At 41.0% G+C, this 24,285-nt stretch overlaps 1 protein-coding gene across 11 annotated transcripts; it reads left to right on the top strand.

Moving 5' to 3' along the window:
* Positions 1-465: 465 nt before the first annotated feature.
* On the top strand, positions 466-24,285 carry Gbp4 (guanylate binding protein 4). Of its 11 annotated transcripts, XM_006534805.4 has the most exons (13): positions 493-572; positions 1,235-1,333; positions 1,736-1,825; positions 3,007-3,242; positions 4,862-4,985; positions 14,426-14,535; positions 14,721-14,917; positions 16,932-17,177; positions 17,981-18,261; positions 18,937-19,143; positions 20,051-20,153; positions 20,481-20,674; positions 21,553-24,285. In XM_006534805.4, exons 4-13 carry the CDS (start codon positions 3,031-3,033, stop codon positions 21,772-21,774), a joined length of 1,896 nt encoding a protein of 631 aa, XP_006534868.1. In that variant the 5' UTR covers positions 493-572; positions 1,235-1,333; positions 1,736-1,825; positions 3,007-3,030; the 3' UTR covers positions 21,775-24,285. The 11 variants fall into 11 exon arrangements, with proteins under 11 accessions (NP_001346008.1, NP_001346011.1, NP_032646.2 ...); NM_001359079.1 differs by lacking the exon at positions 1,736-1,825 and having other exon boundaries at positions 466-572; XM_030254185.1 differs by lacking the exon at positions 1,736-1,825 and having other exon boundaries at positions 515-572; positions 3,007-3,213.

Here is a 24,285-nt window from a genome sequence, read left to right as displayed (position 1 = left end):
GAGAGAGAGAGAGAGAGAGAGAGGGAGGGAGGGAGGGAGAGGGGACAGTGATGGTTCCTGTTTTAGAAAACACAGGTTTAAAACATTAAAGCTCTTCACTCAAAAAGCACCTGGAATTTCCCCTGAGAGAAGCACACGTGCAATCCTCCCAGATTGTGTCATTTACACTGATGGGGGCCTGGGTTTACTGTGCTTTATCTGTGCCTAGAAGGCTGGAGGAAACTGGAGATGGGTTCCAAAGAAAGAGAATGTAAATACTTTCCACAGTGGAAGCCTGCTGTCCCTTGGCTGCAACAGAGTATCTCACTGACTTTTCTGACACTAAGCATCCTCTGACCTCCCCTTCCAGTCTTGGCCAAGTTAACAATGCCTTGGTTTACTTTACTTTCAGTTTTGTTTTTGCTGCATCCTGTGTGAGTGTGTGTGTGTGTGTGTGTGTATGTGTGTGTGTGTGTGTGTGGTCAGCGCACATAAAAGAGGAGCAAAGAGAGCAGGAAGTGAGGAGAGCAGAAGTGAGCCTGAGGAGGCAGCAGCAGCTGAGAACTGCACTTGGACCTGTGCTGTGGGACCAGGTATATTTAATATTTACTTTTCCTTTCTTTAAGGAGCAACTTAGTCTGGACCTCAGCTTGATTTCCAAGTCAAAGGGGCAACTGAGGGAGGGGGAAGGGAGGCAGGTTCTGTGCTCTCTGGTCTGCAGGGGGCTGTGGCTGGCTTTAGGTCTAGGAGGTGAGTTTCTTTCCTCTGACAAAGGACAGATACAAAGTTGTAGCCTGACACAGCTGGCTGCCCTGCTCTGTTAGACACACTATGGGAAGAGCTCTGGTCCTTCCTCAGCTGGGACCACAGCAACAGCTCCTGCCCTGGTTCACAGGCAACTGTTGTCAAAGGAACATGTAGGAACCTTGTGCGGAAAATTCAGCACTTGACCTTGGCAAATATTTTTTGGAAATAAACTTAGTTTGTACCTCATCATCTTTTTAAGTTTAGTAAGTAGTCAAGCTCTGTCTTGGTGTTTAGGGTTTGTGTGTGTGTGTGTGTGTGTGTGTGTGTCTGTGTGTCTGTGTGTGTGTGTGTGTGTGTGTGTGATGTAGAGATCACATGGGCTCTCTGCATTTTGTTTGGGCTGCTCTTCTTATCTCATTAAAGGGATTAAGCTGCAGAGAGACAGTGTTGTGGAATCTGTGACTTCTGGGGATTGACACATTCTCTGTCCTTGGCATAATGTCCTCAGGCTCATCTGGGACTGGAGTGCAGAGGAGGGGAGGCAAGTTATGTGTTGTCTGACCTGCAGAGGTCTGTGGCTGGCTTTAAGTCTATGAAGGTCTACAAGGTAGTGTACAGTAGTTAATTTTATTCTCTTCTCTGGCTGAATAATATACAATTTGGTGTGCCATCACATTGTGGTGGGAAACTGGGCTTAATCCACATTGTGGGTATTGTGAACACAGCTACCATGATCATTAAAGATCAAAGGTCCATCCAAGTCCTTTTTGCTAGTTTGTGCTGAAATCAAAGAAGAGCTGTTAGATCAAATGTAACTTTCCATTGTCTTAGAAACCAGGATTGTTTCTCATGAGGAAATATTCTGTGTTCTTAGCTGCAGAGTACAGACACCGGAGTTGTTTAAATTCTGGGTTACATGGATTTGTTTTCCCATTGTGTGGTAGCTGTCCTGATGAGTATGAAGTGATGCCTTGTGGTTTGATTTGGACTTCCTCAATGTTTGTCACAGGGACTGAAGAATTATTGAGGAACAATACCATGTAGCTCTTAAAATAACCTAGTTTGTGCTTAAACTGCAAAGATCAGCAAAACTAAGCAGGTAATTTCAAATAATATATATGTTAGCCCAAAGCAAGCCTTAGCCTCAGTAAGCTCTAAGAAGCCAAATCACACATGATCATGTGACTATAGACTCTTACACCTGGTCCCTCAGCATGGCAAAACAGAAATCATATAATGAAAAGTTTCTTCATTTTGCAACCAATGTTTCCCTAATACATTCTGTAATGGGAACAGAGACACTTCAGCATTCACTCTGGTACTTCACAGTTTGTACATTCTATCTTTTTCAGATAATTTTTTTAATTTAAATTTTTTTGTACAAAGTGATTAGCAATAATGAATATGATCTTGTGTGCTCATGGATGTTTGTAAGCCTTCTCTGCAGAAATAAGCACCCAGTGATTTTCTCTGTTTAGAAATGAGTTATCTGTGATGAGTTGTATTGCTATTTTGTTGAAGATAGTAACCCTTTATCAAACATGTGATTTACAAGTAGTCTTCACCCACTTTTGGGTTGCCTTTTTACACTGTTTATAGAATCCTTTGGTGCAGAAAAGTCCTTAATTTTAGAAAGTCTGTTTTTTTTTCTATTTATTTGCTCGGGTTGAGATTTTGTTTTCATGTTCAAGAAATAATCCGTACTTGAAACACAAGTTAGGTAAAACTGAGATCAGGGTAGCCCCAGGTTGGCCTGTTGCAATTAAGCTCTGTGTTGCTTCCTGCAGACAGGACCTGTGTCAGGTAGGGTGGAGGTAGGCAGTAAAAAGTCTAACAAGGACACATGTAATTCCCACCTTTTATTCAGCTGCACATCTCAGTGTAATTAAGTGGTATTGTTCACAGTTTCTACATATTTTCAGCCATATAGAAATCTATTCATGGCTATACCAAGGGCTGAGAGGCTAGTAGTCTGCCATTTTGCTGGTTGTTTGCTGGGTTGACCTTGATGGAGATCAGTATGGTTTGGATTTTATTACACTGAACTAAAACTTTATAGATGAGAGCAGCCCATGTGTTATCAAAGCTTCTTTAGAACTTTGAAGAATAATGAAGAGAAGGAGGGGCTCTGTACTACAGATGTGAGAATACACACAGCCAGATGAGGCTAGGCACTGCCAAGAGCAAACCTACAAAGCTACCTACCAAGAGGTCTTAGCTGCTGAGCCATTGGGTGTCAGTGAGGCAGAGAATGACTTTACTCTCTTTCTCCTATTATAGATTCATCTATGTTGGCAGGTTGCTATGACCCAACCACAAATGGCTCCCATTTGTCTTGTGGAAAACCACAATGAACAGCTGTCAGTGAACCAGGAAGCCATAGAGATTCTGGACAAGATTTCTCAGCCAGTGGTAGTAGTGGCTATTGTTGGATGGTCCCATACAGGGAAGTCCTATTTGATGAACTGTTTGGCGGGACAGAATCACGTGAGTGGCACGCTGCCTACCAGCCAAAGGTTTGACTGGCTCTGTCACATTTCCTTAATTCTTATTCCCAATTATAACAATGGACAGCAGAACTCCTTTAAGCAAAGCCACCCTCTCATGCTAATTTTCATCCCTTAATTAAACTACACAATAAGCTCTTCTGTGCTCTTCCCTTCCATTCTGTTAAAGAAAATCTCCCCTAGGAATGCTCAAGATGGGGCCTTTTCTGATGCCCTGAACATGGGATCCTGGGACTCAGTCCCCTGGCTCCTACAGCAGGTTCTCCTTTCTAAATAAGATCCATCAGGATAGAAAGTCTTTGAATACTTAAGACTTTAAAAATCTCTGATAGGTAGAGATGCAGAGTTGATCCAGTGGCTAAGAAAAATTGTTGCTCATGCAGACAAGGTTTGGGTTCTTGCACACACATGGTGACTCATATTTTTAATAACTTGAACCTCAGAGGAACCGATGCTCTTTTTTTTTTTTTTTTTTTTGGCTTCAGTGGGCACTTGGCATGTGCAGTGCCTACTTTTATACATGTAGGCAAAATTCTCATAATCATAAAATGAAATAAGTAAATCTTAAGAATCATTTATTTAGAAATAAATAAGTCTTAAAAAGAACTCTAAAAGGGACTTTGTATCCTTTTATAGCCTCATACTTCTGTCTTTAATCATTCTCAATGCAAAAACTATCCTATTTCATTTTTCTTTTTCTTTTTTTTTTTTCGTATCTCTCTTTTGGAGCCCATGCCCTTTCCCCACCATTTGCAAAAATACCTTTGCCTTTTTTATGTTGTTGTTGTCTCTTTGTTTGCTTCAGTTTTTTTTTTTTTGTTTTGTTTTGTTGTTGTTGTTGTTTCCCCTCCCTACCTCCCTCCTTTCTTTCTTTCTTTCTTTCTTTCTTTCTTTCTTTCTTTCTTTCTTTCTTTCTTTCTTTCGTCTTGTTGTTCGGCTTGGCTCTAGCCATTGGATCCTAGTGACTCTCAAAATACTGGCAACCCTCTCGTGTGTGTCTTCTACGTATAAGGATTGCATGTGTGTACAGCCATGGATGCACCAAACACTGTGCATTTGCCAGAGCACTCTATGTTTTCTGCCTTGTGGGTGCCTATTTGTTTCCATCTGGAGACCTTGTGTGGCTTTGTTCTCCTATTATATGTTCCTTATGACTTGAAATGAAGGAATTATAAAGGAAGAGCTTCTTGAGGGGAGACAGGGCACCATTTCATGTGCTGAGGTACTCACAACACTCCCTCCATTCTGCTACTTACATCCAATCTTCACAGGCATAGCTCCCTCTTTGTACTTTTTCAAGGCTGTGACCACAACACTCAAGAAGTAACCTTAATGAGGAGGCACTTATCCTGACTTAGATTTTACTCCATAGTTCTTGGTTCATTGATCGTGGGTCTCGCTTAACAGAAGATCGTGGGTCTCGCTTAACAGAAGTGGCGGGCAGAAACTGAGTTATAACCTTCAAAATCCCTTCTCTAGTTACCTGCATCCTTCACTGGGCTTGAAGTCCTAAAACCTTCAGAATCCCTCCCAATAATGCTGGCAGCTTGGCACCGAGGTTTTAGCACACAAGGCCACCTGTACAGGACACTCACATCCTGACTTTCTTTCTCCTCTCTTCCCTTCAGGTTTCCCTCTGGGCTCCACCGTGCAGTCTCAGACCAAGGGCATCTGGATGTGGTGCATGCCCCACCCCACCAAGCCAGAGCACTGGTCCTCCTGGACACCGAGGGCCTGGGCGATGTGGAAAAGGTAGGATGAGGCTCAGGCTGGCCCTTCTGTGCCCTTGTTATCTAACTATAATCTATGTGTGAATTCTGACTGAACTGCCACCGGAGAGGTAAAGAGTGCCCTATTTAGACTTCACTCTCAGAGTTTAGGAATATTCTGATAGGCAAAACATGCTTTTATTTCTTGCCATTTGGGCAAATGATTTGATTCAGTGTGATAGAAGTTTATTCAACACTAGGAATTCTTGGGTTCCGGGCATAGTACTTAGATTCTAATGAACAAACTAAAGGTTCTTATTTCCAAAAACCCTTCCAGTTTCTGTGATAAACCAACCTGTGTACTCTGATACAGTCTAGTAACTGGAAAGCATCCGTAGAGAGAGAGGCAAGAGCTACCATGGACCAGCCTCTGTTCTGTCAATCTTCAGAGGGAGAGCTGTGGCTAGAAGTTCTTCTTTTTTTTTTTTTTTTTGCTATACTTTCTTTTTTTATTGGATGTTTTCTTTATTTACATTTCAAATGTTATCCCCTTTCCTAGTTTTCCCTCTGAAAATCCCCTATCTCCTCCCCTCTCTCCCTGCTCCCCAACCCACCCACTCCCACTCCTGGCCCTGGTATTCCCCTATACTGGGGCATAGAACCTTCACAGGACCAAGAGCCTCTCCTCCCATTGATGAGCTAGCCTATGTTTGGTCAAGGATGCTGGGTCTCCATCCCTGTTGCCTCTCTATTCATGGAAGTGTTTTCTGGAAGCCTTTGTCATTGAAAGTGCTGGCTTGTGAGTATTGCTATCTGCCAGTACTCATTGCTAGAGGAACAAGGCCTTCTGTTTTGAAAGGTGACCCAGGCAACACAGTGCCACTTCTACTAGGAGCAGTGAGGTATAAGGATGCTTTGCTGAGAAGGTGGGTGGCATCTGCCCATCCGTGTGGGTGAAGAATGGCTCTGGCCTGTCTTCTGAGATACCAAGGGTACATTTTGGGGATGCACTTAAGGAGCTCTATTCACATTTTTGAAAGATATTTTTTTTATGTGTAGTGTATGTTTCTACTTGTGGTCATGCATGTGAATACAGGCATCCCTGGGGGTCAGAGGCCACAGCTGCAGTTACAGAAATTAGAAGCTGCCTGATGTGGATGTTGGGAACCAAACTCCAGTCCTTTGGAAGAACAGCAAGTATTCTTACCACTGAGTCATCTGAAGAACCCTCAGATTTACATTTTAAAAAAAATAGTAAAACTTATCAACAGTCCAAAGGGAGTGCATACTGGAAATTCTTTTTTATTTAATTAGAATTTTTTATTGGTTATTTTATTTATTTATATTTCAAGGGATATCCCCCTTTCAGGATTCCCCTCTAGAAACCTATCTTCTCCCCCTCTGACTTCTTCTATGAGGGTGCTCTCCCACCTACTTACCCACTTGTACCTTCCCACCTTGGCATTATACTACACTGGGGAATCCTCATACCTTCATATGACCAAGGGCCTCTCCTCCCATTGATGAAGGCCATCCTCTCTACATACACAGCTGGCGCCATGTGACCCTCCATGTGTACTCTTTGGTTTGTTGTTTAGTCTTTGAGAGCTGAAAAAGAAATACCAACACCACCATGAACAACAATAATAATAACTACAACAACAGCAACAAAACAATCTATAGGAAAAAGGGTTTCTGTTGTGTTCCTAGAGAAATAGCCTATATAAAACAATCCAAGTTTGTTTTTCCCCTTCCTGGCCACTTAATTCCCCAAAATAACAAGTCTGAGACTAATTATTTAATAAATGCTTGGGTCACAAGCTGAAGTTTGTTCTCAAACTTGCTCTTAACTTATTATCCCAATTATTCTAACCTGCGTTCACCTACATGGCTGGTCTTACCTCTGCTTGTCTCCATCCCTCTCCTCAGCATCCCAGGATGAATCTGCCCTTATTCTAACTTGAGTTCATCTAAATGTGTCCTTAACACACATCTCCTCCTCAGATTTCCAGGCACATCCATTGACTGTTCCCCAGAATTTCCCTCTCACTTCCAGATGCCCCACCTCCTAGTTCCTGCCTCAGCTCATTGGCTGTAGGCTTTTCTTATTGACGGGTGATGCTTACTAAGAGATTCTACAAGAGCCCATCAAGTCAGTCATCAGGAACATGAGGCAGTTGGTCACATCTCCTCTACTACTGTGAAGCCGAGGAACAAAAGCTGTGTTCTGTTCTCTTCCTCCTTTTCCTTCAGGTTGAGACCCAGCCAATGAAATAGGACCACTCTTCTTTAGGATGGGTCTCCCCATGCTATGTCATCTAGACAACCCCTCATAGAAATGACCAGAAATTTGAATTAAAATTCCATCAAGTCAACAATGAAGATTAACAATTAGTTATGCATAGAAATGGGATCTCTGGATCATACAGATTTTTACTTTTATTGTTTTAGGAATTGTTCAAACGGACCCCAGAGTGTTTGTACCAATTGTTGTTCTGTCTAATAGTGCACAGGGTGTGTTTTTAAACTTCCTTCATCAAAAATTGTTATCTATTGTCTTTTTAGTGGCAGTGGTCCTAAGATGGTGATGATGTCCTTCTCAGTTTGACTCCATTCCCCTGAGCATTGATGATGTTCACTGTCTGTTCATAAACTTATCATCCACTGTGTGCTTTCATTTCAGAAACATATGTTCAAGTTCTTCCTCATATTTGCTGGGCTTATTGGATTGGTGGTGTTGTTGGGTTGCATGCTAGCTTTATGTTTTAAATGTCCCCTGGAAGACATTTGGTTTGAAACATTACTCTCCTGTTCTGTTTTGTATTTTTGATTGGATATTTTGTTTTCTGGAGAGAAACGTGTTAGTCAGGTTCTGTCCTACTTGTCTAATTTTGATTTTGTTTCTCATACTTTTTCTTCCATAGCTAACAATGCTGTTATCCATATTAATGAGTAGAAAGCCAATTTTTCTTCTCAGTGTTTCAGGCTTTCTGTTAACTTTATTTTATAGATTTTTCTCTATTATCTTTTGATGTGCCACCGGTAATCAGCCCTGTGTTATTTCTATTCAACTTTTTAAGATTTGTATGTGAGTTGGATCTTGTGGCATTTGTCTTTCTGTGCCTGGTCATTCTATTTTCCCAGTTGTATGCTAAACTCATCCATACTTTGCCCCCACAGGAATTTTCCTTCCCTTTTGTCTGTCTTTCCTTCCCTCCTTTCTTCCTGTCTGTTTTCCCTTCCTTCCTTCCTATCTGTCTTTCCTTCCTTTTTTCTTTCCTTCCTTCCTTTCTGTCTTTCCTTCTTTCCTTCTTCCTGTCTTTCTATCCTTTCCTTCTTTCCTTCCTGCTTACCAGTCTCTTTTTTCTTCCTTTCTTCTTGTCTGTCTTCTTCCTTCCTTTCTTCCTTCCTTGCTCCCTTCCTTCTTTCCTTCCTCCCTCTTTCTCCCTCCCTTTCTTCCCTTCCCTCCCCTTCCCTTTCTTCCCTTCCCCCTTATTCCTTCCTTCATATCTTTCCTTCCTTCCTTCCTTCCTTCCTTCCTTCCTTCCTTCCTCCCTATCTGTCCTTCCTTCTTTTCCTTTCTGTCATCTGTCTGTCCTTCCTTCCTTCCTTTGTTCCTTTCTTCCTTTGTTCCTACCTCTTTCCTTTTTCTTCGGTCCTGTCTGTCTTGTTGCTTTCTTTCTGTCTGTCTTCCTACCTTCCATCTTTTCTTCCTTCCTTCATTTAGGCCTTCCTTCTGCATTCCTATCTTCCTTCCTTCCTTCCTTTCTTTTTTTCCTTCCTATCTCTTTGTTCTTCCTTTTTTTATTCCTTCCTGTCTGTCCTTTTTTTCTCCCTCCCTCCCTCCCTTCCTCCCTCTCTTCTTTCCTACCTTCCTTCCTTCCTTCCATCCTTCCTTCCTTATTTCCTCCCTCCCTCCCTCCCTCCCTCCCTCCCTCCCTCCCTTCCTTCCTTCCTTCATTCCTTCCTTTTTCATTCCTTCCCTTTTGTGTCTGTGTCAGAGTCCATTCTGCATTTGTGCTATGTTTTCTCTATCCACACTTATTTCATGATGAGTCCAAGCCTTGGCTGTTGAGTGCTGCAGATATGCTGTTGGGTCCTGCTCTCACTGTATTTGCATCTACACACTGCTGAGGTTGCTGTACGAAAACTCACATCTTGCTTTTAACTTTTTATTTTTGCTAACTTGGGTATATGTGAATAGGATCTAATTTTGCTGTCTGCATATGGATGCCCTGTTTCCCCAACACTCTTTGTAGAAGACACTGTCTTCCTGTGTTGTATGATCCTGACACCCCTGCAAAGATCAGTTGACAGTTAGTTCATGGATTTATTTTGGGGCCTCTTATTCTGCCTCATTAGTGTATATCCTTGTTTTCGTTATTATCATACTTTAAGAATACTCATTGCTACATGTTAGTTGTTCAAGCAAATGGGATTCACCATGATATTCCAAGACAGACAGTGTCCACTGCCATCTCTATTGCTCTTCTTGTATTATCTGTAAATAGCACTTTGAGAAAGTTTTTTATATAAACCATACTGTTCTGATTACTTTTCTCTGATACTTTATTTTAAATCAGGATATGTGCTTCTGTTCTTGCTAAACCTTAATTTTGTTAAATGTAGTGTGTGTTCTAGGGGGCCAGCTGTGGTCCTTATGCTCCAATTTATCCTCCTCAGGGTGTCCAGACTTGCACACTGGGCTGGAAAAAAATCAAGGGGAGTTCAGAGTGGGTGGAGTTCTGTAGGATCCTGGTCTGGCTGGGAGTGAGGGCATGGGAAGAGAAGGCCTTCTCCAAGGATCTTAGTGTTAGAGCTCTTTTAGATGAAGGCCTTCTCTGATGGTCTTTGATGGAATACTTCTTAGGCAATTTTAGCTTGTACACATGGCTTTATTTGGAGTTGGGGATGGGGTGGAAAGCATACACTTTATTCAGGGTGAACCAGGGGTTATATATGGACCTTGGAGAATTAGAATGAGTTTCAGAGCAAATGAAAATCATTGGCTAGGGTTTAAATTGCTTTGATTGTTGCATTTGCATGGAGAGGCAGTCCAGGAATCCCAGGTACTTGCTGGGGGGTTTTTGATGGGGTGGGGGAGGAATTTTTTAGGTCTGCCAAGGACTGCTCAACCTTCCCCAGGTAGAGGGTGTGGGGAGTAGGGATCCCCAGACAATGTCAGGGAAGGGGAAGCCCTGCTGGTAAAAGAAGTTCTCCATTTTGCACCAGGCTCCAATGATCTATCCTAAGGAAATTCCCATGTTTATAAATCCTGATTAGTGGGAAAACATGCACACAAATGTTCATAGGTATTGGGCTTAGTAAGTCCTGTAGGACTCTAACTAGAGACATGGTTTAGTTTCCAAAACTGGACCACGACCCTGGTTGATTTTCCTGGGCCATATTCTCAATTAACTATCCCTGTCAGACTGAGACCAGTGTTCATGGGTTTATCAGATGATTTTATGGACACAAACATTTTCTAGTTCCATCCATTTGACTGAAATTTCATTATGCCCTTATTTTTAATAGCTGAATAGTATTCAATCATGTCAACCAACCACATTTTATTTATCCATTCTTTCTTTGAGGAATATTTAGGTGGTTTCTAGTCTCTGACTATTCTGAATAAATCTGCTATGAACATGGTTCAGCAAAGGTTCTTGTGTTATACTGGAGCATCTTTTGGGTATATGTCTATGAGGAGTATAGCTGAGTCTTGAGGAAGAACTATACCCAGTTTTCTGAGAAACCACCATATTGCTTTGTGACATGCTTGTATATTTTTATACTCCCACCAGCAATGGAAGAGTGTTCCCCTTGTTCCACGTCTGCACCAGCATGTACCGTCCCTTGAGTTTTTGATCTTAGTCATTCTGACAGGTATAAGAGTCATTTTGATTCTAAGGACATTGAACATTTCTTTAAGTGCTTATTGGCAATTAGAGATTCCTCTGTTGAGAATTATCTGTTTACGTCTGTACCCCATTTTAAAATTAGATTATTTGCTTTTTTCATGTTTAGTTTCTTGAGTTCTTTATATATTTTGAATATTATCCCTCTGTCGGATGTAGGACTGGTGAAGATCTTTTCTCATTGTGTAGGTGGCCATTTTGTCCTATTGATGGTGTTCTTTGCCTTACAGAAAGTTTTGAGATTCCTGAGGTCACATTTATTGTTTGTCTTATTGCATGAGATATTGGTGTTCTGTTTAGGAAGTTGTCTCCTGAACCAATTTGTTCAAGGATATTCTCTACTTCTATGACATTTAGTGTATCTAGTTTTATGTTGAGGTCTTTGATCCATTTGGACGTAAGTTTTGTACACTATTTGCATTCTTCTAAATTCACCATTTGTTGAAGATACTTTCTTTGTTTCTATTGTATGCATTTGGTTTCTTTGTCAAAAACCAAGTGTCTGTAGGTGGGTGGTTTTATTTCTGGGACTTTGATTCTGTTCCACTGATCAATCTGTTTTTATCCAATACAATGCATTTTTTACTACGATTGCTCTGTAGTACAGCTTGAAACCAGGAATGGTGATACCTCCACAAGTCCTTTTATTGTTCAGGACTGTATTCACTCTCTTGGGTTTTGTTTTTCCATATGAATTTGAGAATTGCTTTTTAAAGGTTTGGAAAGAACTGTGTTGGAATTTTGATGGGAACTGCACTGAATCTGTAGATTGCTTTTGGTAAGCTGGCCATTTTCACTTTGTTAACCCTACCAATCCATGAGCACTGGAGGTCTTTCTATCGTCTGATTCTTTCTTCAATTCCTTTCTTCAAAGACTTGACATTTTTTCATACAGGTCTTTTACTAGCTTGGTTAGAGTTACAGCAAGATATTTTATATTATGTAAAACTATTGTGAAAGGTAGTGTTTTCCTGTTTCTTTTCTCCGTCTGTCATTTTTATTTAGGAGGGCCACTGGTTTATTGTACTTAACCATGTTCCCATCTACTTCAGTGAAAGTGCTTATCTGTTGTGTATGTTCCTAGTGGAATTCTCAGGGCCACTTATGTATATTATCATATCATCAATAGGTAATGGTGTTTTGACATCTTCCTTTTCAAATTGTATCCCCTTGATCTCCTTTAGTTTTCTTGTTGCTCTATGTAGAACTCCAGGTACTATATTGAATAGAAATGGAAAGAGTAGACAGCCTTGTCTTGATCCTTATTTTAGTGGAATTGCCTTAACTTTGTCCTCCTTTAATTTGATATTGGCTATTGGCATGCTGTATATTGTCTTTATTGTGTTTATGTATTAGCCTTGTATTCCTGAAAACTCTATGTCTTTTATCAATGAGGTGATGTTGGGTTTTTACAAAGACTATTTCCAGCATCTAATGATGTAATAATATGTGTTTTCATTCAGTTTGTTTATATGTTGTATTACATTGCTGGACTTTTATATGTTGAAATAACCCGAATCTCTAGGATGAAGCCTATTTGATCAGGGTGGATGATATTTTTGATGTTTTCTTCGTTTAGGTTTGCGAGTATTCCATTGATTACTTTTGCATCAATGTTACTAAGGGAAATTGGTCTGAAATTCTTACTTTGTTGAGTCTTTGTGTGTTTTAGTTATGATGGTGACAATGGACTCATAGAATGAATTTGCCAAATTCCATCTGTTTTCATTTTATGGAATAGTTTGAACGTGTTGTTATTAGATCATTTTTGAAAGTTTGGTAGAATTCTCCATAAAAAAAAACATCTGGCCCACTGATGTATCAATTTCTTCTATTGTGTCTTCTATACCTTAGATTCCTCTTCCATCTCTTGTACTCTGTTGGTGATGCTACCATCTGTTGTTGCTGTTGTCTTCCCTAGGTTTTCTATCTCCAGGACTCCCTCATTTTGTGTTTCCTTTATTGTGTCTATGTCCATTTCCAGGTCTTGAACAGTTTTATTTATTTCCTGTTTGATTGTATTTCCCTGTATTTCTTTAAGGGATTTATTCATTTACTCTTTAAAAGCCTCTAACATCCTAATAAGATTGGGTTTACAGTCATCTTCTTATGCTTTGGCTGTGTTAGGATATCCAGGGCTTACTGTGGTAGGATAGCTGGGCCCTGGTGGTGCCATATTGCCCTGGATCTTTCTGGTTGTGTTGTTATGCTGTCCTTTAGCCATGTGGTTGTTCCTGGTGTCAGCTGGATGATCCTCCTTCAACAGGACTCCTCAGGGAGGCAGGCAGAGCCTTTGGTCTGACAGTGTAGCTCAGGGAACAGAATGCATCTCACCTCTTCTGGCTGTTTCCCAGGTGTACACAAGAGTGGCTCACCTTTTATGTTTTCCTTAGCCATTTATGTCCCATCATTTGAGAACTTGCCTATGTTTAGTTCTATACCAAATTTAAATTTGGGCCATTTATTTTCATTTTTTCCCTTGATACTCAGTTTTTATATTGGATATTTTTTTATAGACATTTCAAATGTTATCCCCTTCCCCAGCCCCCCACAGTAACCCCTTCCTTTTCCCATACTTCTATAACTGTGCTCCCCTACCAATGCACCAATTCCTCCCTCCCCACCCTCACATTCCCCTATTCTGGCATGTACTGCCTTCAGAGGACCAAGGGCCTCTTCTCCCACTGATGTCCATAAGGCCATCCTTTGCTACATATGTGGCTAGAGCCATGGGTCCATCCATGTGTACTTTTTGGTCGGTGTTTTAGTTCCCTGGAGATCTGGGGAGTCTGGTTGGTTGATGTTATAGTTCTTCGTATGTGGTTACTAACCCCTTCATTTCCTTCATTCCTTTCTCTAACTCCTCCCTTTGGTACCCCATGGACAGTTCCATGGTTGGCTGTGAGCATCCACCTCTGTATTTGCCAGGCTCTGAGTATCAGGAGATAGCTGTGTCAGGCTTACAAGTGGGGAGAAAATAATAACAGGAGCAAATATGGAGACAAAGTGTGGAGAAGATACAGAAGAAAAGGCCATCCAGTAACTACTCCACTTGGGAATCTATCCCATATACAATCACCCAACACAGATACTATTGTAGATGCCAAGAAGTACATGATGTCAAGTTCTATTTTCTTAAGTTTCGTATATATTCTGGATACTAAACATCTATCATACCAATAATTGTTAAAGACCATTTCCTACTCAAAAAGCACTATTTATTTATTGTTGTTCTTATATTCTGTATGATCTGTGTCCTGTTAAGGAAGTCTTCCTGTGCAAATGATTTCCAGTTTGTTCTCCCCCTCCCCTTATCTATGAAATTCAGGGTGCCTGATCATACATTGAGATCCTTGCTCCACTTGAAGTTTTTGTTCTGTGTAGAGTGATAGAGATTCCACTAAGATTCTCAGGCTGACCTTACATCCTTTCTTTAACCAGGTAAAGGGCACGTGCTCCTCATGCTCAGGCCCCCAGAGTACATGGAGTAAGAAGGCCACAGGACTAACCCAAGTCCCTTCTGAGGAGTGCTCTGCTCAGCCCTCTTCCTTCACATATCTTCCAGGGTGATCCTAAGAACGACTTGTGGATCTTTGCCCTCAGTGTGCTTCTGAGCAGCACCTTCGTCTACAACAGCATGAACACCATCAACCACCAAGCCCTGGAGCAGCTGCAGTATCCTTCTGGGATCTGAGTCACCATGTTTGATTGAGTGCTCTGGAATGAATATGGAGTCACTGCCCTGCCCTGTCACTATGTGGCTTTTGTTGGGGCAGAGCAGAGTGTTTAGGATGATTTGTTTTAATAAGAGAGTCATGAGAGCGTGTGCATGAAGTCCCTTTTCCTTAGCCAAGTGCCAGTTATGTCACAGAACTCACTGAGCTGATCAGAGCAAAATCTTCCCCAAATCCCCATGGAATAAAGAATTCCACAGAGTTTGTGAGTTTCTTTCCAGACTTTGTCTGGACTGTTCGGGATTTCATGCTGGAGCTGAAGTTAAATGGGGAAGACATCACAAGTGATGAGTACCTGGAGAATGCCCTGAAGCTGATCCCAGGTACAGGAGGGCTGGGGTGGGAAGGCTGGGGAGGGAGGGCTGGGGTGGGAAGGCTGGGGAGGGAGGGCTGGGGTGGGCAGGCTGGGGAGGTTGGGCTGGGGTGGGAAGACTGGGGAGGGGGGCCTGGAATTGGAAGAGTGGGGCAGGGTGTCATCTGCTAAATGTGTCCCGTGGTCAGTGGAGTCCTTCCTGTTCCCAATGGGATGGAGGTCTGCAGAAGTGCTGATAGGTCATTATCTGATAACATTTGGGAAGTGGTGTTTAATTTTATTTGGGAAGAGTAGAGCCCAGAGCACCTCTTAGTTATACAAGGTGATGTTCTTTTTAGTTTGTACTTTATCATCAATAGTCAATGGATGCATGCCAAAGTCCAGATGTTTTTATTGTCATTGTCAGCCTGAGTGTGAAGCTTATGGAGCCTTGTGAGTCACATCAATTCTGGAATGCTCACTGCTCTCATTTTCTGTCTGCTTTCTCTAAACATTGAACATGTAGTTGGTAGAGAGCAGTCCGTGAAACCAGTGCAATTATTCATCTCGGAGCATTTCTGGAGCACAGTCTTACAATTTACATATGATCTGCAATTTGTGTTTAATTGTAAACAGTATGTCTCTGTGTAGCCCTAGCTGGTTGTTAATTTCTATGTAGACAGGATGGGATGGCCTGGAGATCACAGCTTATCTCTTGCCTGTGCTTTGTATGTATCTGGATTAAATATGTGAGACAGAAACTACTAGCTTTCCCTTCCTCCCTCCCTCCTTCCCTTTTTTCTTTCCTTTAGTTTTATAAATTTTTTTGTTTTTGTTTTTTTTTGTTTGTTTGTTTTTTTGTTTTTTTTGGAAGACAAGATCTCACACTGTAGACTCTGCTAGCTTGGAATATGCGATGTAGCCCATACTAGCCTCAAACTCCTACAGATCATCTTATAATTTTTGATGAAAAAGGATAACAGCACTGTATACAATTTTCAGAAAACACATCGTGTTGACCTTGAGCTTTGTAACTGGATACTATAGAACACATGTAGGTGCTAAAGCAATGGTTACTCAGTAGAGCAAATGATACATCTACCACCTCACATTGCTAAGTTTCTGTTGACGACTAAAATTGATACAGGAAAAAATCCGAAATACATGGGCCGGGAGGTGACTTGGTGCTTAAAGCATTGTCACCCAAGTGTGAGGACTGGAGGTGAGATCTCCAGAAGTATTTCAATGCTGAGTAGGTATGATAGTCTACCTTCAATTCAGTGCACAGGCTGAAGACACAGGAGAGCTCCGGAGCATGATGGGTAGCCACACTGGCTGTATTAGAGAGTTCCACTTCACCTGAGAGACCCTTTGCCAATAAGGTGGAGAATGACTCTTTCCACATGCACCCCCACACAAGCAGATATGCATATTTACACAACACACACATATACAACACATACATACAGTTTCATGAAGTTCTATATTAATGTTACTCATTATCTCTCTAGACTTATGTATCCTACGTGTGTCCACAGTCCCTCCTCTCCTCCTCACTTTTACTTTCTATGACTGTATATTTGACTTTACAAAATAGAATTCTATTCAGCCATAAAGGAGTGCTTCCTCAGTAATCATGGAATTGATTTTAGATTTACCAATGTTGCTACTTTTAATACTTAATAACCCTTTATTTGTGGCTCTTTTTTCACCACACAACTCTTTTTCTACAAGGAGAGATTAGGCCAGAAATCACCTTTAGCCTCTTGTTGTTCAGTCAACAGGACACCACAGCTACAGTATGCTTGACCCCATATTCAGGTCTGTGGATTTCAGCCATAGGCTTCTCCACTTAAGTCAAATAACTTCTGAAATATTTTATCAGACTTCTACCAAGTACAAACTTGTTTTGACATGCAAAGAAATGTTGCATGATATGGTAAAGAGTCATATAAGAGCAGAATATTTCACATAGACCAGGGCCTCCTTCATCTGTTCTCTGTGCTAAGACAACTCCTGTTCTTTTGTGTTTACTCCAACACTAGGTAACAATCCCAGAATCCAAGCATCCAATTCGGCCAGGGAATGCATCAGACGTTTCTTTCCTAATCGGAAGTGTTTTGTCTTTGAATGGCCAACTCATGACATAGAACTCATAAAACAACTTGAGACTATTTCAGAAGACCAATTGGATCCTACGTTTAAGGAAAGTGCAATGGCTTTTGCTTCTTATATCTTCACTTATGCCAAGATCAAGACCCTCAGAGAGGGAATTAAGGTCACTGGGAATGGTGAGTTTGTTGTTGTTGGTGGTGGTTTTTGTTTTTTGTTTGTTTTTTTTTTGTCTTCAAATCACACTTCTTTAGAGAGTAGTATATGTTGAACTTATTACCATGTCAGTTTTTAATTGTATATACCATGGTAGTATGCATGTATCCCAACTCTAAAATATATGTGTTTTATAGCTGTAGATAGAAACCCTTCTTTAAAAATGTAGACCACATCATTAGTATTTACAGCTGCAACCTGCCTGTATAAAATTCTCAACTGATAATAAAATCACCAGTGAAAAGGTACTTAATATATTATAGAATTAGTATATAAACCATTAAAGCTGATGCCTTCTATTTTTACAGGTAATGTCTTGTATGTTGCATTTTAGAATGACTATGTGAAATATAATTTGGATATTTAAATAGTTCCAATATAAATACTAGTATTGAAACAAACCTATACTTTTTAGAATTGGCCACAGAAATAATGTGACATACCTTCCTTTGTTAGTTCATGCATTTGTTTTCATGCCAAGTATTAAATGTAAAATTATATTTTCATAGACAGTTGAGTTTATGAAGTAAGGATGGATATTCATTTTTTTAACATCCTGAACTAGAAAACCAAAGAAACAAAGTAAGAAAAGGAGAAAGAAACTGATAGTTTGCTGAGGAGGTTCTGTGTGTCGGTGTCTGCATGTGTGTGTGTATATGTGTGTGCACATTTGTGGTTGTGACAGATTTAGAAATATAGTCTTAAAATCTTGTATCCCATTCACTTATAACCTATTATTTATCCCTAAAACTCCTGATTCACAAAGGACTGGGTACTCTGGTGACAACCTACGTGGATGCCATCAACAGTGGAGCAGTGCCTTGTCTGGATGATGCTGTGACAACTCTGGCCCAGCGTGAGAACTCAGTAGCTGTGCAGAAGGCAGCCAGCCACTACAGTGAGCAGATGGCCCAGCGACTGAGCCTTCCCACAGACACGATCCAGGAGCTGCTGGATGTACATGCAGCCTGCGAGAAGGAAGCCATGGCTGTCTTTATGGAGCATTCCTTCAAAGACGAAAATCAGCAATTCCTGAAGAAGCTGGTGGTAATCTGTTGATGGCATTAACTGTCATGGCTCTACCCCTTCAAGACTGTAGTGTTGATGAGCCTTCATTGGCCATAGGTGCACTTATTATTCAAAGATATGTATTTCAGAGTATCATGAATAATACAGTTATGAACGATTACTTGTCCCCTTACCAAAATTTCAGGTGCTTTCAGTCTAGTAATATCTAACAGATGGAATAATGAGTATATAGTGTCCTGAGCCCTTTACCCAAGTAATGTTTGTGGACTGTGATCCTGCCCAGGACATCTATAGTGCATCGTTGAACTTGCTATATTCTTCTGTTTCTAAGAAACTGTTTCTCACTGGAGTCTCTGTAGAGCACACTGTTCTTCTATTGCTCCTTGTTGTATCATTGTGTCCTTGAAGATAGAATTCCAGGACTTGATACATACAAGGAATCAGAGATGATAGGATATAGCCCCATCTCTTTACAGAAGGTCTGAAGACCAGGAATGCCAATACATTTAGTGTAGTCTTCCACAGGTTTTTGAGCACCCAAGTTCAGTTATTAGCACTTCACATTCCTGTGAGGTCTTATTACACTGGAATGCTTTCTCATGGGGAATAGGGTGGCTCTTCTATGATGTTTCTTGGAATTATATCCCTTCTATTTCATCAATTGTGTCAGATCTCTGTACACATCCATTGTAGGAATTACTACGTGAGAAGAATGGGCTTTTCCTGTTGAAGAATGAAGAGGCATCTGATAAATACTGCCAGGAAGAACTGGATCGACTTTCAAAGGATTTGATGGACAATATCTCAACATTTTCTGTTCCTGGGGGACACAGGCTCTACATGGACATGAGGGAAAAGATTGAACATGACTACTGGCAGGTTCCCAGGAAAGGGGTGAAGGTGAGGAGCAGGAAGCACAGGAATGGGGACAAGATAAAGACCCAGGAACATTCCCATGCTGGGCATGGGGTGAATATGAGCAGGAAACATGGGAACATGGTGAAGATGAGGAGGAGAGAGCTTGAAAGCTTAGCACAGAGGGAAGGGTATGTCATAAAACATACATACACAACACTGCTTAGAGAAATGAGAAAAAAATGAAGATATCCTGATACCTTTAGCTTTATGTTGGTGCTGGTGACCAAAGCTAGGGCTTTGCTTTGCAAGGCAAGTGCTTTACCTTGACCATGCTTGGTGCAAAATGTATCCTTTTTAGTATGAATTCTTAGAAATATTCTCACAAAGCTTTGTGAGTGATAACTCTATATGTCTGTCATGACTGTCTACCTATGGAGTAATGAGTGTAATAACATAGCTAAAATATTACTCTGTTATTGCCAGTGATACTATTATAAGTATTTTTCTTTAGACCTTTTTTAGTTATTTATATTGACTGAACAATGCCCCCATTACTGTGCACAGTCACACATCTCTATCACAAGGCCTGGCAGCTAAAGTGACTTGCCTATGAATGAATACACCCAGCAAGAGCAGAAGGAAGTGGCTTATACACAATCATGCAGTATTTTACAGTGGAATACAATATCCAAAGGCATCATAGGTTGCAGCATGCACAGCTGCACATGGCATGGACAGGCTACATCTGAGTTGATGCAGGCATCTCTAGCAGAGGTTACTGGAGGGAGCCACATAGCAGGAAGTACCCAGGGCCACTGAAGATCTTAGGCCATTTGCAGGCTTCACTGTGGCATTTAACAATGAGGCACAGCTAGGACTGTGGTGAATCTCATGTGTCCTCAATCTCTCACGATTTATTAGGGTTCTTTGCTCCCTCTTTGTCCTATAGGCAAGTGAAGTCTTCCAGAACTTTCTGCAGTCACAGGCCATCATCGAGAGTTCCATCTTGCAGGCAGATACAGCCCTCACTGCTGGGCAGAAGGCCATTGCAGGTACAGGAACATGTCTCTTGGCTCTCAGGAGAGGTCAGATTCCTACCATGGCTTTCTAATAGAATCCAAAGCAAACCCATGCCAAGAGAATGAGCTTTCTATCTTTCTGTGGATGCCCACCCTGGAAGCCACAGGCAGTCCTGACTGTGTATCAGGCACATGGGCATGGTCTTCTCCCTTACCTTCAGAAACATGCTCCCCAAGTGTGGAGCAGAGTTGTGTCTGGGTTCCTATGCTCCTTTTCAGATTTGAATTGCTCTTTGGGTTATGGAATGTTGGTATTTTACTTGAACCATCACTTTGTATATCCTGCATCTCTTGGGGCAGAGAAGCACACCAAGAAGGAGGCAGCTGAGAAGGAGCAGGATCTGCTAAGACAGAAGCAGAAGGAGCATCAGGAGTATATGGAGGCTCAAGAGAAAAGGAACAAGGAAAACCTAGAGCAACTGAGAAGGAAGCTGGAGCAGGAGAGAGAGCAGCTCATCAAAGACCATAACATGATGCTGGAGAAGCTAACGAAGGTGGGGCTACTGATCCTCCTGGTGGTTCTCATTCTCCAGGCAGTGGGAGAAAGTATTCAGCCAGGTCATGGGAGGAATCTCATTATAATATATTATTGCTACTCGTCTCTCCTTAGCATCATGTGTTATGTTTCATGAAGACTTTGAATTTTGTTCTTTATATCGACTCTGGGGGCATTAAATTTTCCATTGCTCCTTCAGGGGTGAATGACTACAGTGGTTTTTTTTTACAGACTTGGGAAATTAAAAATGACCTTATGAGGTTTCACTAAGCAAACTTCCCAACCAGGCAGTGTAATAATGCTAGAAACTAGTCTGTCTGGGTGGTCCAGATCATCAGGCACCTGACTGCCCCCCACAACCCCGCCTGTGCCACCCCAACCTCCTCAGGATGATCTATGCTGACATAAGACCGAAGGAAATGTCCTGTTTAAAGGCACAGTGACCTGATAGTTTCTGCAGGTTCTGAAGCTGTGCCCAGGAAAGACACAACCTTTCAAAGCCTCCTTGAAGAAGCACAGGACAGTGGAGCAATGCCCATTGTCCAGCTTCAAGAGAAATGGTAATTGGCCTCTTCGTCATCCAACCAGTCACCACTGTCTGCAATCAGGCCAGTGGCATTTTTGTGGGCATGAATGTAAGTACATGTTCACAACTCTGCTAGCATTGTAGCTGCAACAAACATGGTGGATCTAGATTATTAAAGTTTCAACTCTGCTTCCTCATAATGTGTAGGTCTCACTTTGGTGCATCTTGTTCATGGTAAGGGAAAGTTTTTAGAAATGCACTAAGGATCGCTTGCTGAAGTTTTGAAATTGTAAGTCATACATTGTTAGGACTTGACAATATTTGCTTCTCTGTCATGTTCACTGTTTTAGGAACAAAAGACTTTCCGTGAGGAAGGATATAAGACACAAGCTGAGGAATTGCGTCGAGAGATCCATCAACTGGGACATAACATCAAGGAAATGAAACAAAATGGTGATTCCCTTGTGGAAAGTATTTTAAGAAGTTGGTTTTCATTTATTTCACCCCCTTCAGAGTCAGAAAAGGCTATAAGCAGCGTTTTATCACTCCTTAGGAAAAAGGATAGACTGTGATACACACTTTGTGTTATTTTGAAGCTGCCTGTTTTCCATTTTCATTCTGCACAGAAGATTAAACATAAAAAGTGCTGATTAAAGGGCATCTGGGCCCCACAGAAATGAGATAGAACAGCTCTTACGTGTCTCCACAGACAATGCTTGCCTTTAGAGAACACATTTTGAAACAATTCCTATGGAGGGTATGCATTTAGTCATTACATATGATCACTGCTGGCCAATTTAACTGCATATAGATTCAGCAAGAAAACAAGGTTTTCTGTACTCCTATGAGGACCATGTAACCCAGGTAGCTTCTGGGGGGATTGTCTCAGGTTAATATGGTAGGGAACCCATCCTAAGTGTGGGCAGCACCATTGCTGTGGACCGAAAACACGGTAGAAAGAAGAAATCAAATGGCCCTACCACTTGTGGCTTCCTGACTGTGGATGCCATACAACAAGCCAGCCTGGACTTCTCTCAGAATGCATTTTCAGCCTTGATGAAATGTATCATCATGATTCATGGACCACAACAAACCCTTTATTACATTGGTTTTGTGAGGGCATTTCCTCACAACAAGAGGAAAAATCATTGATATCATAACTGTGAGAAACCTGGAAACTACTTAAACAACCCTGAGTTAGATTGGGAACAAATTTTATATGACTTTGTTCTTGAAGTACTGTATAGTCAAGAAACAATGTCAGTCAAGCTATTTGTAGAATGATCTAAATTGAGCTAAAATATATCTTTAAAAACTAAGCCAAACACCATACAACTGTGTGATTATTATTAGAAATACTACCATGACATTCAAACATACTAGAACAGTAATGAAATGCCTTTGGGAAGACTAATAAAAAGCCTGATCTATTGGCTTCATCGAGGGAGAATAGGTTGGAGTAAAAAGTTGAAGAGATGCATACATTCCATGGCGTTCTCAGTCTTATACATTTCTTGAAGAGTGCTGGGAAAGCGAATTTACATTACTTTTAGTGACAATAAGTTAAAACTCACCACTGCATGATGAAACATCTGCTTCTAGAAATGTCATAAGCCACTAGAAGTCACCCAAGAACAAGACTTGAGTACCAGGAAGCATAACATTTGCAGCTTAATGATGTTTTCCTTTGAGTTAATGATGTTTTCCTTTGAGGCTTTGCTTTTTTAAAAATAATTTAAATAATACATTTTATGTCACCAACATATCAAAATATTATTTCCACAGGCAGTTGATATGATTTATGCATGACATTTTTATATCAGACCTATTTTATATCATATTTATTTATTTGCAAAGTAATGAGGAACCTGTATCAAAAGAGAAATGATAGTATTGAGGATAAGAGAGTCCAAGAGTCACATGGGAGGTGGACAGCTCAGAGATGGCTCTGGGTCAAGAGTGCACAATTTTCATGCAGGGTAGCTCGGTTCCTGGGGCAGGTAACAACTACCTGTAAATTTAACTCCAAGGGATCTGACTTAGTTTTCTGACCCCTACTGGTCACTGGTACTTCCATCATATATCCCCAGGTTACACATATACATACATACAAGTAAAATTTAAACAAATACACTGATAAAAATGATAGTGTGCCTTATGAGTAAAGAGACCCAAGGACCCTTATTAGTGTGCTCATGAATATAATATATTTAGAGTGTACCCACCCCCAGCTCCTCTAAGTCATCCTCAAATTCACGTCCCAATTTCATGTCTTTCCCTCCTCCACCTCTTCCTCTTTCTTCTTCCTTTGAATAAATTAATGCTGGCCTCATGTCCTTGGGTATTAGACACCATCTACCAGACCATGGATAATTTAGTATGGCCCACACCCCCATAGAAACACACTCTCCCTCTCCCAGTCACCAGATATCAACTGCTAATAGTTCCTCAGCTAGGGGTGGGGTCTCATGATCTCACTGCCTCCCCTTACTGGATGTTGACTAGCTTAATAGTGTGTATCTTGTGCCAACAACCGTATCTACTGTCATAGCCCCATACTTTCCAGGAAATATTATTTTACAACAACATGGTCTTATTTTTAAAATACTTATGTTAATTATTTCAAAATTAAAATATAGAAACTCTTATGGTTTCTGGAATCTTGGAGAAGCCTACTTCTCTCTTAATGCCTTGTAAGATGTCTAGTTCAAAAGAATGAACTGAGTAAAGGAGAGATTTTGGTGCTGTCTTATTGGGAGCCATTTTGTTTCCTTCTTTGACAGCCTGCCTGCCAGGCACAGTCAAGGCAGGTCAGGGTCTACTCGCAGATTTCTTGTCCTACTGACTCATGGAACTATAAGAGGAAATACACTTGAGGCTCAATGCAAGGGGATGGAAGTTCAATTCATCTTGCTGGTTGGAACAGGAAATCCTCTGGATAAGAAAGGATATCCTGTGTGTATATCAGCTATTATTTAAGCTACCTTGTGATATTGTTTCCACGGTACTGAGAGATATAATAAAGCTAAGAAAAATAAACTTGAGGTTGATGTGGTATTCACCTGCAACCTTCCCAATTCTAA

Source organism: Mus musculus, chromosome 5 (assembly GCF_000001635.26).
Source record: "Mus musculus strain C57BL/6J chromosome 5, GRCm38.p6 C57BL/6J".
Taxonomy (NCBI): domain Eukaryota; kingdom Metazoa; phylum Chordata; class Mammalia; order Rodentia; family Muridae; genus Mus; species Mus musculus.
Note: the sequence above shows the minus strand (reverse complement) of the source record. Positions and strands in the feature narration are given on the sequence as shown.